We start from the raw sequence: 17,411 nt of genomic DNA, 5'->3' as shown, positions 1-17,411 counted from the left end.
CCTTTACCTTAACCTCTTTGTCTCTTCTTAGCAGGTACACGTTCCCTCTCTGGCAGTAACATATATTCTCTATCTGCTATTTTAAGATGAACACGGGATGCCATATTCGTGCTACACATGCTGAACATGGTACACCATATTCATCATGCGGAGCGAATGAAACACGAGTCAAAAACAAATCAATCACGATCATGAAAAAGACGACTCAACATTTGAGGGGGAGCAAAAGAGGTTTACACAAGATCATATCAAGCTACTTTCAAGACCCTCTCAGCATTTCATAAAGATGGTTGAAAGTCAAAGATCAAGACCTCTTCACCCGAACTAAAGAAGATGACAAATCAAATCAATCATAACACACCCAGATCAGTTCATCCTATGTGTAAAAGTTCGTGTTCAAAGCTGATAGCATCAAAAGCTTCATAGCTTCAAACCGAAATCAAAGTCCAGAAGAAGGCTGCACAAGAAACTGCAAGAGAATGATTAAGGGAGGGTTACATCTTCTGAAAACCCCACATCAAGGACTAATTTTTGATAATCAAGGGGAAGACTATTGATAAAGGGAAAATTGTTGACATTTAACATTGTTTTGAAAACCCCATGCCAAGGGGAAAATTGTTGACAATGAATATTGTCTATTATATGTGGTATGTGGTTTTAGTTAGTATTGATGTAATAGTAACTATGTAATAGTTAGCTAGTTAGTTTTCTATGGTAATTATCATTAATTACTATCCATGTAACTAAAGGAAATTGCTAGTATATAAAGCAATCTCCCACCCATTTTACTCTTTAGTTGAGTTATTCACACATTTCACTACTTGCAAGTATCAATCTCTCAACCTTATCATCATATTATTTGTTCTTAACAACTAAATCCACTTACACTAACAAAACCGATCGATCTTAGCTAGATTTCGGACTAACAAAATCTAAACACCATTTATCGAAACACATTTTGCTGCAGCTGATTATTTGATTATAATTATTTAAAACGCATAATCAGTTTCAAAATGCAAATCCAAACACCCCTTAAGTCATTTGTATTGCGCACACGTACGGACCTTGTTGATTAATATTTCATTTCATTATTATTTTTATAATATATAAGTTAAAATTATATACTGAGTAATTTGAATTAGATTGTATAGCCTTGCTTTTTTTTGTTTTAGCAAAACCTTATTATTTTCAAGGTGATATTGCGTTCAAGATTGATATTCAAAAAGCGTATGACACTGTTGATTGATATTTTTTTAGAGGTGATGTTGTGTCGATTTGGATTTCCAAGCAAGATGGTGGGTTGGATCATGACATGTGTTCGTTCTACGTCGTATTCCTATTTGTGTTAATGGCACGCTTCATGGCTATTTTCGTGGCAAACTAGGGCTTAGACAAGGTGACCCGTTGTCCCCATATTTGTTTACGCTTGTGATGGAAGTTTTGACTTTGATGTTGAATCGTCATGCTAATGTAGCTGATGAATTTCGCTACCTCTCAAAATGTGAGCATCGTGACATTATTATTTATGTTTTGCGGATGATCTATTTATTTTTTCTTATGCAAATATTGGGTCGGTTTCTGTCATTCAAAGCGCATTGGATGAGTTTAAAAAATGTTCAGGTTTGGCTTCGAGTTTAGCAAAAAGTACGGCTTTTTTTGCTAATGTGTCTAATGGGGTAAAGGAAGCGATTTTCGGAGTTTTTTTTTTCGAAGAGGGTAAGCTGCCAGTAAAGTATCTCGTTGTGCCCTTTATGTCGTCAAGTTTACTTCATAGAGATTGCAAACTTTGTAATCTTTTGAATCCATCTATAGTTAATATTAAAATGCTATAATGATGATGTCATTATTAGATTAATTTATTTGTTAAGAAAAAATCAAAAAGACAAAGAAAAAAATCTAAGCATGGTGGATGATGTCATTAATCCAAATAATTCTAAATTAAAATTAATTCTTATTAATTAATTATTATTATTATTATTAAATTTTATTAATAATTATTTTAATTATTAAAATTAAATTATTTTAATTAATTATTTTGAATTTAGTATGAGAATGTATAAAAGTTAGGAATTTACACTTTTAAAATAAAATGACAACCAATATAATCTCTTATGATTGGATATGGATTGTTTAATATGTATTTTAGGTGTTTGATGAAATGTTCAGCTGACGAGTTTCTTAGTCGGACTATGTGGTTCCACGGGTCATTAAACTAAATAACATTAACATTTACGTTCACTTAATACCTAAAATATATCATTAAACTGTTTCGTTTAAACAAACCCGTGGTTTCACGGGTCATTTCACTAGTTTAATATATTTACCGAGTAGAATATTATTTACCAAAAAAAACCTTAATATTTGCAATTATAGGTGTACGGTATATATATCTGACGTTGCGTATCGATTAATTTATTCATTTAAAACCCAACAGTTGCTTATTACTATAGCGATTAAATAACTATAGTTACTTAATCAAATAAATTTATATAATGGCACGTACTAGACGGTTAAAGTGGATTGAGTGTTATAATTCAGTAGGCTTATAACTACCTTTAGTGGCCTATTAACTACTTAAATATGTAATTATATATAAGAACAAAGAGAGAAGAAATATTAATATTGATATTTCAAGAGAAATGGTACACAATTAAATGGCTACCATACATACCTATTTATAGTGTAAAATATTACTATGCAAGCTATACAAAGTTGACTAAAATTTATCATCCATATGACTTTTTGTACTCATATTATAACATTCCCCATTGGATGATCAATTTTATTAGAGTGCAACTAGTACTGTCTCATTAAAAACCTTGCTAAAGAAAAACCCAGTGGGATAAAAACTTTAGTCAAGGGAAAAAGAGTGCAGTATAGAGTTGACTCCCCCTCAAGTAGACATCGCTGAGTCGTCACATATTTTGAACTTGCTTCATGCCAATATTGTGAACGTGTGTTCTGAAAACAGCGGTTAACAGTGCTTTGGTATAAAGATCAGCAGAGTTATTGATTGAATGTATCTCATTTTAATCTGGTTGTCTTATATGAGAAGAATCTGAGGTTTTTATCTGAAACTTTATTATCTAAATTTTTTATGTACAAGTTTAGCCCCTGTGATTTGTCTACAGTCTCCTTCATGGTTTGCTTAAACCCTTGTTTCAATTCCTATTCCCTTTTAGTCTTTTCCGAGCCTTACCAACATTCCATTCTTTTCCATCAAACTTATGACCGTTTAGACAGTCTATGGCTTTGGCGCCTCATCAGCATTTATATTTTGTTCTGTCACTTTTGATACTCTTCTTTCATTTGTATTATGCAAGCTGCATTATCTTAATATACAGTTGTTGGTGAAGATAGTTGTTGGTCTTTTATAGCGTTCTATTCCATAAGAATCAATAATGATTTGTGTCATTGATCTCAACCAAACACATTTTCGAGTAGTTTCATATAATGCAATCACTTTGTCATGATTTGATGATGTTGTAACAAGTGTTTGTTTTAAGAACGCCATGATTTTGTGGTACCTCCATTTAGGAATACATACTGAGTTTGAGATTTATCTTTATGAGGATTTAATGAATGACCTGCATATACATAATCAACCAAATCTTGTTTTTAAGCGTTAGAATAAAATAATTTTAAATCAGCAGTTCCTCAAGGGTATCAAAATATCTGCTTGATCCCATTTCAATGTCTTTTTGTAGGGGTTGAGCTGAACCTTGTCAACAAATTAACTGCAAAAGAAATGTCAGGTCTTGTACAATTTGTAAGATACATAAGAGCTCCAATTGCACTAAGATATGGTACTTATGGTCCCAGAATATCTTCATGATCTTCACAGGAACGAAATGGATAAGTGTCAACATTAAGTGATCTAACAACCATAAGAGTAGTTAATGGTTTTGCCTTGTCCATATTGAAAACGTTTTAAAATCTTTTCTGTATAAGCTGTTTGATGTATAAGTAAATCATTAGGCATATGCTCAATTTATAAACCAAGGCAATACTTGGTTTTTCCGAGATCTTTCATTTCAAATTCTTTCTTTAGAAGTTGAATGACTTCATGAATCTCTTTATTTGTACCTATGATGTTAAGATCATTGACATAAACAGCTATAATCACATATCCGGATGTTGTTTTCTTAATGAAAACACATGGGAAAATAAGATTATTTGTGTACCCTTTGCTTATCAAGTAATCACTTAATCGGGTATACCACATGCGACCAGGTTGTTTCAACCCGTATAAAGACCTTTGTGATTTAATGGAATACATTTCATTGGATTTTGCATTTGATGCTTCCGATACCTTAAATCCTTCATGTATATTCATGTATATATCACAATCAAGTGATTCATTTAAATAAGTAGTAATAACATCCATTAGATGTATTTCTAAATCTTTAGAAATTGCCAGGCTGATTAAGTAATTTCATCCATAACAAGAGAATAAGTTTTCTCATAATCAATTTCTGGTCTTTGAGAGAAGTTTTGAGTTACAAATCTATCTTTACCTTGTAACTTCATTTTTCTCATTTCTTTTTCGGATAAAAATTCATTTATATTCCATATATTTCACAATGATAACTATTGATATGAAAACTTTTCTTTATTGAGCGATTCAAATTTAGCTCGTATTGTTTCTTTCTATTGAGCTCATCGTGTCTATTTTGACATTTAATGACAGATTTTGGTTCTTGATCATCATCATCATTCATGATGTCATATGCAACATTATATGAAAATATCTCATCAAGATTTTTCATTTCATTTTGGTTCCATAATTTTTTTTTTTTTAATGTGCATAATTGATTGCAATTTCCTTATTGACATCATCAATCTCCTCTGCAGAAGGAGTATTGATTTGTGGTTCTTCTTGAACACTTTCTTTTACCTCATTATCAGCTGATTTTCTTTTTCGAGGATTTTTATCTGTAGAACCAATTGGTCTCCCACGTTTCAGGCGTGGCAAAGACTCATGAGTGACTTTATTGTCAGCTTTTGGAATTTCAGTTCGAGCTGGAGCATTTACTGCTGGTATATATGATTTAGTCAATCTTTTTATATCTGTAAATGCATCAGGTAATTGATTTACAAGTTCTTGCATATGCATTATTTTTTGAACTTTCATTTCGCATTCTTTTGTACGAGGATCAAGATACCTTAATTGATGTTCATACCATGAAACATCATTTACTTTATTTTTCATTTCTCCCCCTAATCTAGGGAACAATGTTTCATTAAAATGACAATCAGCAAAACTTGTTGTAAAAACATCACCCATCATGGGTTCAATATATCTTATGATTGAAGATGTTTTATATCCAAAATATATTACCATCTTTCTTTGAAGAACCATTTTATTGTGTTGTGGTGATACAATTGGAACATACACTGCACAACCAATGTTCTAAGGTGTAAAGTATTTGGCTCTCGACCAAAATTAAGTTGGTAATGGAGAATATTTATGACTTGCACTTGGTTTAATGCGAATTAATGTCGCATCATGTAAATTTACATGTCCCCATATAAATATTGAGAGTTTTGTACTTATTACCAATTATCTAGTTATTAGCTGCAAGCGTTTATCTATTGATTCAGCTAAACCAATTTTGTGTATGCACATGAGCAACTGGATGTTCAACAACAATCCATGTAGACATATAATAATCATTAAATGCTTGAGATGTTAACTCACCAGCATTATTAAGTCTCATCCTTTTTAATGGCGTAATCAGAATAACGTGTTCTCAATTTAATAATTTGTACAAGAAACTTTGCAAATGCCATATTATGGCTTGATAACACACAAACATGAGACCATCCGCTAGATGCGTCTATTAGAACCATGAAATATCAAAATGGTCCACATGATGGATGAATTGGTCCATATATATAACCTTGAATTCTTTCAAGAAACATTGGTGATTCTTTCTCAATATTCATTTCATTAATCACCATATGTGCTTTTCATTAATTACCATATGTGCTTTTTCATTAATCACCATATGTGCTTTTCATTAATCACCATATGTGCTTTTCATTAATCACCATATGCGCTTTTGCATTAATCACCATATGCGCTTTTCATCATATATCCTTTTCACCATATGCGCTTTTAATCATATGCGCTGCGCTTTTCATCATATGCGCTTTTCATCATATGCGCTTTTAATCATATTCGTTGCGCTTTTTCATTCCTTATATCAAGTTTGCAAGACCTGATATAGTATTTATAATTCCTTCATTTGATTTAAATCAATGAAATATTTCTTAGATTTGATCATAGTGTATATGTTACCACTATCTGCAATACATAGGTCTTTACCATTTAATTGATGTTGTATTTCAGTAGGATTATACTAAAACTTCAAATAAGATAAGCAAATAATGAGTTATATTTCAGCAAGATAATCAAATTATATTACCTGCAAACAAGTTACAATCTGAAGTATATAAAAGATAACACTTAATAAACATATGCGTTATGGTCTAAAACCATTTATTTATAAGTGATACATAACAAGCTAGGCATCTTAGAAAATTCAAACCATTCAAGTCTCAAGGTAGCTCAGGTTTATTTAATCAAGATTTTTCAACAGATTCACTCTCGTTTTCTTTGCTTTTTTGGGGCTTATTTGTAGAGCTAAACAAGATGTTCATGTATTCAAGAAATACTAGACTGATGATCCACATTACCAGATCATTAATAAGAATATCCGGGATTCTTATAAGAGCGTCTACTAACATCTTCAATTTTATTCTTTCATGGATCACCGTTATTTCTTGATAATTAATATCGTATCTATCTTTGAGTATTTTCAATAATACACTTGGATCTTTGACCATATAATATGTAGATTTTAAGGACTCGTGAATATGTTTGCTAAGAAAAATACTTGCTATTACTTTCTCTTGTTCGGAACAATTGTTATTTTCATTCAGGGTTTCTAAAAAACTAATTGATTCGAGATGTTTTTCTACATTCATAACCCATGTTAAGTAGTTGTTCCCACTTGATTCTAAAGGAGTAAATTTAAGCCTTTTTAAATTCGACATTTTCTAAAAAAAATGAACAACATAAATAATAATCATAATCAAATTCTATTCATCGACAAATAATAAAATGAAATTAGAATCATTTTAAATTCATAAGTAGCAAACAACAGAATAATGACATGATTACAAATGATAAAATCACAAGAGCATGATAGAATATAGGTTCACCCGGTGGTATATTAGCAACAATGATGATAGTAAGTATGACCAATACAATAGGAAAAATCATCCTTGTGTGAATCATCTTTACAAAAACTTTTTTTTTTAGAGTGGTAATCTGAGAAAATGAAGATTGATTTGTGAAAATGTGAAAACAGAGATGTTTATTTTATATTTGAAAAATATAGTCGTTTTAACGTCGTCAGTTGACGTTAACAACCGTTATGTATATATGACCGTTGTAACGTCGTTAGTTGACGTTAACGACTGTTATGTACTCGTTGTATTAATAATAATTTTAATAAAAGAATTTTATTAGTACAAATACGATTACTATAAATACATTTAGTATAATTACGTTTAGTATAAATACGAAGATTAAGAGAATAAACATATTATGCATAAATAATAAATTTTAAGAATAAACATTAGTATGCATGAAATAAATAATGATTAATTGCATAAGTAATCATAAATGTTAGATAACATAAATATAAATGTTAGTGAAGTTAATAAGAGTTAGATTACAGAAATATAATTCAGGCGGTATAACCGACCATATATAACTTAAATAACATAAATATAAATGTTAGTGAAGTTAAAAAAAAGTTAGATTACATAAATATAATTCAGGCGGTATAACCGACCATATATAACTTAAATAACATAAATATAAATGTTAGTGAAGTTAAAAAAAAAAAGTTAGATTACATAAATATAATTCAGGCGGTATAACCGACCATATATAACTTAAATAACATAAATATAAATGTTAGTGAAGTTAATAAAAGTTAGATTACATAAATATAATTCAGGCGGTATAACCGACCATATATAACTTAAATAACATAAATATAAATGTTAGTGAAGTTAAAAAAAAAGTTAGATTACATAAATATAATTCAGGCGGTATAACCGACCATATATAACTTAAATAACATAAATATAAATGTTAGTGAAGTTAAAAAAAAAAGTTAGATTACATAAATATAATTCAGGCGGTATAACCGACCATATATAACTTAAATAACATAAATATAAATGTTAGTGAAGTTAATAAAAGTTAGATTACAGAAATATAATTTTACTTATGATCAGTGGCGGATCTTGAAACAATTATGTAGAGGGGCCAAAAAAATTTTGAAACGTAAAACATAGTTTGACTACAAGTTGTCCAACCTATTTTAGCGATCGTGTTTTTGAAAAGTAAAATATAGCAAGTAGAAAACCTATGTATAAAAGAAAAATAATTTATGAAGTGTTAAAAGACTTTTTTGAAATACAAATTAATAACGTTATTTTTTTTAATGTTGATTACACTTCCTCACGCATGTATCACTAGCTTGCAGTAAATTAATTTCTTCTACCGGATATAATTCATGTATGTAATTAAAACTACGGCCGTTCAATATAAAAGTCTTGCAATTAATATCTTTGAGTTATTATTTGTTTCATACTACATACTCCGTATATTTTAATTAGAATAGAGAAGAGATAATTTTGAAAGGGTTGATAGTGAATATCTTTTAAAACTTAAAGGGGGAATTGAGTTAAAGAAAACTAAAAGTACGCTTCTTTTCTAAAATTACATCTACTTCATCTCCTCATTCTTACTTCTCTGTATCACCATCTTAAAATCTTGAAAACTCCATTAAAATTAATCTCGATTTTTTTTTCATCCACAACAAATTAATAATATATCACTACTTGTTCATGATTTTGGGAGGGCCAACACCCTCCATGTCCCCCCAAAGATCCGCCCCTGCTTATGATGATAATAATATTTACCTTACTAATAAATAATAGAAGATATCGTTAAAGAATTTCTTACCTTGATTAGTGACTTGTGCTTGCTTAGATAAACCTTGATTATACGGAGCACTTCGTGCTGATAACGTGTTATAATTCAGTAGGCTTATAACTACCTTTAGTGGCCTATTAACTACTTAAATATGTAATTATATATAAGAACAAAGAGAGAAGAAATATTAATATTGATATTTCAAGAGAAATGGTACACAATTAAATGGCTACCATACATGCCTATTTATAGTGTAAAATATTACTATGCAAGCTATACAAAGTTGACTAAAATTTAACATCCATATGACTTTTTGTTTACCTTAACCTTTACCTTAACCTCTTTGTCTCTTCTTAGCAGGTACACGTTCCCTCTCTGGCGGTAACATATATTCTCTATCTGCTATTTTAGGATGAACACGGGATGCCATATTCGTGCTACACATGCTGAACATGGTACACCATATTCATCATGCGGAGCGAATGAAACACGAGTCAAAAACAAATCAATCACGATCATGAAAAAGACGACTCAACATTTGAGGGGGAGCAAAAGAGGTTTACACAAGATCATATCAAGCTACTTTCAAGACCCTCTCAGCATTTCATAAAGATGGTTGAAAGTCAAAGATCAAGACCTCTTCGCCCGAACTAAAGAAGATGACATAACAAATCAATCATAACACACCCAGATCAGTTCATCCTATGTGTAAAAGTTCGTGTTCAAAGCTGATAGCATCAAAAGCTTCATAGCTTCAAACCGAAATCAAAGTCCAGAAGAAGGCTGCACAAGAAACTGCAAGAGAATGATTAAAGGAGGGTTACATCTTCTGAAAACCCCACATCAAGGACTAATTTTTGATAATCAAGGGGAAGACTATTGATAAAGGGAAAATTGTTGACATTTAACATTGTTTTGAAAACCCCATGCCAAGGGGAAAATTGTTGACAATGAATATTGTCTATTATATGTGGTATGTGGTTTTAGTTAGTATTGATGTAATAGTAACTATGTAATAGTTAGCTAGTTAGTTTTCTATGGTAATTATCATTAATTACTATCCATGTAACTAAAGGAGATTGCTAGTATATAAAGCAATCTCCCACCCATTTTACTCTTTAGTTGAGTTATTCACACATTTCACTACTTGTAAGTATCAATCTCTCAACCTTATCATCATATTATTTGTTCTTAACAACTAAATCCACTTACACTAACAAAACCGATCGATCTTAGCTAGATTTCAGACTAACAAAATCTAAACACAATTTATCGAAACACATTTTGCTGCAGCTGATTATTTGATTATAATTATTTAAAACGCATAATCAGTTTCAAAATGCAAATCCAAACACCCCTTAAGTCATTTGTATTGCGCACACGTACGGACCTTGTTGATTAATATTTCATTTCATTATTATTTTTATAATATATAAGTTAAAATTATATACTGAGTAATTTGAATTAGATTGTATAGCCTTGCTTTTTTATTGTTTTAGCAAAACCTTATTATTTTCAAGGTGATATTGCGTTCAAGATTGATATTAAAAAAGCGTATGACACTGTTGATTGATATTTTTTAGAGGTGATGTTGTGTCGATTTGGATTTCCAAGCAAGATGGTGGGTTGGATCATGACATGTGTTCGTTCTACGTCGTATTCCTTTTTGTGTTAATGGCACGCTTCACGGCTATTTTCGTGGCAAACTAGGGCTTAGACAAGGTGACCCGTTGTCCCCATATTTGTTTACGCTTGTGATGGAAGTTTTGACTTTGATGTTGAATCGTCATGCTAATGTAGCTGATGAATTTCGCTACCACTCAAAATGTGAGCATCGTGACATTATTATTTATGTTTTGCGGATGATCTATTTATTTTTTCTTATGCAAATATTGGGTCGGTTTCTGTCATTCAAAGCGCATTGGATGAGTTTAAAAAATGTTCAGGTTTGGCTTCGAGTTTAGCAAAAAGTACGGCTTTTTTTGCTAATGTGTCTAATGGGGTAAAGGAAGCGATTTTCGGAGTTTTTTTTCCCGAAGAGGGTAAGCTGCCAGTAAAGTATCTCGTTGTGCCCTTTGTGTCGTCAAGTTTACTTCATAGAGATTGCAAACTTTGTAATCTTTTGAATCCATCTATAGTTAATATTAAAATGCTATAATGATGATGTCATTATTAGATTAATTTATTTGTTAAGAAAAAATCAAAAAGACAAAGAAAAAAATCTAAGCATGGTAGATGATGTTATTAATTCAAATAATTCTAAATTAAAATTAATTCTTATTAATTAATTATTATTATTATTAAATTTTATTAATAATTATTTTAATTATTAAAATTAAATTATTTTAATTAATTATTTTGAATTTAGTATGAGAATGTATAAAAGTTAGGAATTTACACTTTTAAAATAAAATGACAACCAATATAATCTCTTATGATTCGATATGGATTGTTTAATATGTATTTTAGGTGTTTGATGAAATGTTCAGCTGACGAGTTTCTTAGTCGGACTATGTGGTTCCACGGGTCATTAAACTAAATAACATTAACATTTACGTTCACTTAATACCTAAAATATATCATTAAACTGTTTCGTTTAAACAAACCCGTGGTTTCACGGGTCATTTCACTAGTTTAATATATTTACCGAGTAGAATATTATTTACCAAAAAAAAAAAAACCTTAATATTTGCAATTATAGGTGTACGGTATATATATCTGACGTTGCGTATCGATTAATTTATTCATTTAAAACCCAACAGTTGCTTATTACTATAGCGATTAAATAACTATAGTTACTTAATCAAATAAATTTATATAATGGCACGTACTAGACGGTTAAAGTGGATTGAGAAGTATTTTAGAATTTTAGTGACGTCAATTATTATACTTTCCAGAATCTTATTGCATGACGTACATCAACTATAAATGTTCAATAATGAAGTACAGACGAAGAATAATTTTTTTATATCTGTATGTATTATTATAAGTTGGAAGAAATACGGAGTAATTGGTTAGTATGTTAATAAAAAAATAGGCACTTTAGTAAAAAAAAACAAATCCTTAAATCAATAAAGTGTACGTAGTTAACATTGAGTTGTAGTATGTTCTATATATATTTTAACTATTTAAACTTTTTACCGATTTTTTTTTTTCTTTTTTTTTTTTTTTGGGCTTTACCTACCTTTGAATTTTTTTGGGTTTGCTAATATGTACTCCGTATTACACATTAAAAGGTTAATTTAATAAAATTGATTTTTTCACAAAATTAACTTTTGATTTAGTAAATTACTATCTACTGGTATTAGGGAGTACTATATATATATATATATATATATATATATATATATATATATATATATATATATATAGGCAGGATCAATGGGGAAATAATCAATCGGGGGAAGCGGGGGGAAGCAAATTTTTTTTTCTTCGTTTTTTTGGAATTTTTTTTTTCCGGCATCAAGATCACACGAAAATATGAACATTTAGAAAAAACACTTCGTGATGAATGTTATTCTTTCGGCGGGAAAACGATCGACAAAAATAACATTCAAGATAATATTGTTCGTCAAGAATATGAACGCATTTTTTTCATGTTTTGTGAAGTAAAATTTAGCCCGATTTAGGGTTTAGGGTTTGGTATTTTGGGTTTATTCTATAAACCCAAAACACCAAACCCTAAACCCTAAACTCTAAACCGTTCGTGTTAAAAACTCAATCTAAATCCTAAATCTAAACCCTAAATCTAAACTCTAAACCCTAAATTTCTAAACCCTAATATCTAAACCCTATAAACTCTAATATCTAAACCCTAATATCTAAACCTCAATAGCTAAAACCTCAAAATACGCTCGAAAAACACGATAATTGTTATATATTACTTCTTCGAGCGTTTTCCCGCCAAAATAAAAACATTTATCACAAAGTGTCTCTACTAAATGTTCATATTTTCATCTCATCTATAATGTTCGTGAACAAAGTTTTTTCAAAAAACGAAAAAAAAAGTTTTTGCTTCCCCCCACTTCCCCCCGAATGGTTACTTCCCTCTTAATCATACCACTATATATATATATATATATATATATATATATATATATATATATATATATATATATATATATATATGGAGTTTTTTGCTTGAATTTCCCATTTTTGCTCGAATTTTAGTGTATTTTTGAGTTCTCAGGGTTCTCACACAAAAAAGTTCTTATTTGATCCTTCTACGATATATATATATATATATATATATATATATATATATATATATATATATATATATATATATATATATATATATATACACACTTTTAAGAGTCTTATATTTAATTTCAGAAATAACCTGCTAATATGTTTATTGCTATACTGTATTAATTAAAAATATTATCATCAAACCACGCCCTCTAATGTATTCGAATTACCTATAACTATATACGAGTAATTTATTAAATGCATTTTAATGTGTACGATGGAGAGAAACAATAACGAAACTCATATTCGTTATATTATCTTGATTTGGATTTGGATTTGGATATATTGTGTAATAGTCACTACGTGTAAGCCGTGAGGTTGTTTTTCTAAAAACCAATATCTATATGTGTGTTTTTATTACGACGTGTAATTTCTTTCGTAATACGTACTACCTAATTAACCGTTAAAATATAATTACGTGGCCTTGAAATCTAGGTTTTGATTGGATCTATTTTTAAAAATAAATATCTTTATTAAAAAGTAAGCACACAAATCAAAAAGCACATAGATATTGCCACTTTTTAGATAACCTAGGAATTGAATTCTTAAAAATTTCAAACCCATTGCTTGCTTCCTAACTCACAACATGTTACCTATTTAAACAGCCATCATCGTCATATATCAAACCTCAACCCAAACCATCTCTCATTCTCAAATGGCAACAACCATGAACTCATTCCTTCATGAAGACATGTTCACTTGGTGCACCATTACTAACCTTGCAATTCTTAACATTAACTTTAACATCTCTCTAGTATTGCTATATGTTTTAATAGCATTTGTAACTCTAGTTGTTGTGACATGGACTCTATCATCTCATGGAGGTCCAGCATGGAAACATGGCCGCAATTGTATGGGCCATGTTTCCATTCCATCACCTTCATCACTTCCGATCTTTGGGAGCTTGATAAGTTTGGCCCAAGGGTTACCTCATCGAACCCTTGCATCCATGGCTAGTACTAGCCATGCAACCACCCAACTCATGGCTATCAGCTTAGGGTCAACCCCTACTGTAATTGCGTCGGACCCACAAACGTCGCGTGAAATCTTAACTTCCCAACACTTTGCAAACCGTCCTATCAAGCAGTCGGCTCGTTTACTCATGTTTAACCGAGCTATTGGGTTTGCACCCAATGGAGCCTATTGGAGACTCCTAAGAAAAATATCATCATCTCATCTCTTTTCTCCAAAGCACCTATCTTTACACGAACCTTCACGTTGGCTAGAATGCGAATCACTCTTAAATAATATTGGTAAAGAACAATCCTCGCATGGTTTTGTGGCACTAAGAAAACACTTGCAAGATGCTTCTTTAAACAATATAATGGAAATTGTTTTTGGTAAAAGATACAACATATTTAGCAATGCTACTCAAATTTTGGAACTTCAAGAAATGGTAAGGGAAGGGTTTGAGCTTTTAGGGGCATTTAATTGGTCTGATCACTTACCGTGGTTGAACTACTTTTATGACCCTTTTCGTGTTAAGGAACGATGTATGGCTCTTGTTCCGCGAATCACGAACTTTGTCAAAAAGATTATCGATGAGCACAAACTCAAAGGCTTAGGGAATACCAGTGAGAGTTCGGACTTCGTTGATGTTTTGCTCTCTTTAGATAGCAAAGAGAAGCCTACCGAGGATGATATGGTGGCCATTCTTTGGGTTAGTAACTTGCTTTCGATCTTATATATATTTGAGCATACTCAATATTTGGGTGTAAGCGAGTGGAGTCGAACTCAAACTCAATTAGACTCTAGTTTAGCTCGTCCAAATTTAAAGAGCTCGAACTCAATTCGGGCTCATTTTGAGCTTAATATTAAGCTCGGGCTTTACTTGTTTGACGTCATACATGCCATGAACTCGACTTGAGTTCTGCTATTTAATATATATTCTAGTTGTTTTTTAAAATTATATTTATATCATATATAATTATAAAATAATTAATGATTAACGTACATAATGAAAGACCCGTTTAGCTCATGAAGTTTTTCGAGATCGATATAATTAAGAGTTAGAGCTTGTTTACTTAACGATCTTCAAAATCTGTACGAATTCAACCTGTAGTTCGTTTAAACTCGACTCGAATCGAGCTTTTAGTAAGTCGAGCTCGACTAGCTCTCGAGTAGTTGGAGTCATTACACCCTTGGTCAACATCCTTGCATATATGTTTTATTGAACATCAGTTTGGAATCATCCGGGGACTAAACCATCAACGCGTTCATTTCCCGTAGTTGCTAAGAAAGACAGATCACTACTAGTTGAGCTACAACTCAATGTTCCTTGCATATATGTTATCTCATATTTCATTTCTAAATCCTAGTAATTATATGCGTAAAGTAAATCTTCCTTTTGATTCGGTTATTTTTTGGTGCATATACACTTGTTTTTATTAGTCGTAAAATTGGAAAAGGTTATATGTTTTTTTTAATACTAGATTAAGACAAAATTTTGTGCTGTTAGATTGTTACTAGCTATTACATCGGAAAGTACAAAGACATAATAGTATTGTAGGTCCCATCAAAAAGTGTGTTTCCATCCTAAACTAACAATATAATCGTAATACATGTTTCAATCAAATAGTCTTCAACAGAAACATATTAATTAATTGCATAACGTGGACTTTAGAAGTTATCGACAATGCGAATAAAAACATTTTTTCAAGATCCGTCTTGCCGACCAAATTTTGAGAAACATAAAGATCTTGCGTGGGTAACAATCAACTTAATTATAATTAAACTCTTTCAATCCATGTATTTATAAGTATTATATATCGTTGTCATTTGAATTCAAGGTTGTCCTTATCAAAATTGTACATTCTCAAAATAATTGCTCTTAAACATTTTTGTTAAATTAAAGATAATTTAATAATAGTCTATTTGTTCAAGTTTTGACTGAATTTATTTAACATATATGACTTAAAGTAACAAATGAGATAAAATTATTTAAAGTAATAATATACATTATTTAACATAATGTATATTTGACAATTTACAGGAAATGATATTTCGAGGGACTGATACGGTTGCTCTTTTAACTGAATGGGTCATGGCTGAATTAGTACTACATCAAGACATTCAATCAAAGCTCCGATTCGAACTTGACACAATCATGGGCTCTGAGGGAGTAATTGATGACGCAACGATAATCAAACTTCCCTACCTTCAAGCTGTTATTAAAGAGACCCTGCGCGTTCACCCACCTGGCCCACTCCTTTCATGGGCTCGTCTTTCTACATCGGACGTCCATCTAACCAATGGCATGGTTATTCCAAGTAACACTTCTGCTATGGTGAACATGTGGGCCATCACACATAACTTGGACGTATGGGAACGTCCTTACGTGTTTGAGCCGGAGAGGTTCTTACCATGTGCCGGTGGTTCAAATGTGGACATAAGGGGTAGTGACCTTAGGCTTGCTCCGTTTGGAGCAGGCCGAAGGGTTTGCCCTGGTATGAACCTTGGTATGGTCACGGTTAGCCAGTGGGTGGCTATGTTGGTGCATAAGTTCGTGTGGGTTCAAGATATTGCTCAACCGGTTAACCTAACTGAGGTCTTGAAGCTGTCTTGTGAAATGAAGGAACCTCTATGTGCAAAAGTTGTATCAAGGAATGAAGTGCATGGTGCGATTTAATTAAGCATCTTTGAGTTGATTAATGTGTCCTAATTAAAGTACTCTCTTTTCAACCTTTAGGGGTAATTAAGGTATTATAAAATAAAGAATTGAGAGGGCATATACGTACTATACCGTATTGTAAAGTGTGTCGTTACTTTCTTTATATCTTTATCGTTATATTATATTATATATAATACAGTACTCGTAATTGTATGTCAAGTTGTCAACATTAAGAAGTTATCTGTACTTTAAGTTGTGATAATATAATTTGTTATATACTATTTCAAATGGCTGAAAGTTATACTGATTGATGGATAAGTATTGAATTTGACTCTACACTCTAAAAAAGTTTGGAGTATTGGACAAAAATTCATAGAATATATATTGTCACATTTCTCCATTGTAGCTTCAAATTTTATGGTACATTCAAATTTTATCTCTATGTTCAAATGAGCATCTTTCTTTAGATGTACATATGTTGATGAGATATGGAAAGCAGTTAAAGGTAAAATGCTTTTTAGGGGGTTG

General features: G+C 31.1%; 1 protein-coding gene across 1 annotated transcript; it reads left to right on the top strand.

The window, feature by feature from the left end:
* The first annotated feature begins 13,928 nt into the window (after positions 1-13,928).
* On the top strand, positions 13,929-17,082 carry LOC139872512 (cytochrome P450 78A7-like). The gene is made up of 2 exons (XM_071860403.1): positions 13,929-14,933; positions 16,266-17,082. Exons 1-2 carry the CDS (start codon positions 13,929-13,931, stop codon positions 16,899-16,901), a joined length of 1,641 nt encoding a protein of 546 aa, XP_071716504.1. The 3' UTR covers positions 16,902-17,082.
* The last annotated feature ends 329 nt before the right edge of the window (positions 17,083-17,411 follow it).

The sequence above is a fragment of the Rutidosis leptorrhynchoides genome, chromosome 10 (assembly GCF_046630445.1).
Source record: "Rutidosis leptorrhynchoides isolate AG116_Rl617_1_P2 chromosome 10, CSIRO_AGI_Rlap_v1, whole genome shotgun sequence".
NCBI classification, from domain to species: Eukaryota; Viridiplantae; Streptophyta; class Magnoliopsida; order Asterales; family Asteraceae; genus Rutidosis; species Rutidosis leptorrhynchoides.
The sequence above is the reverse complement of the archived record's forward strand: the minus strand, read 5'-3'. Positions and strand labels throughout refer to the sequence as shown.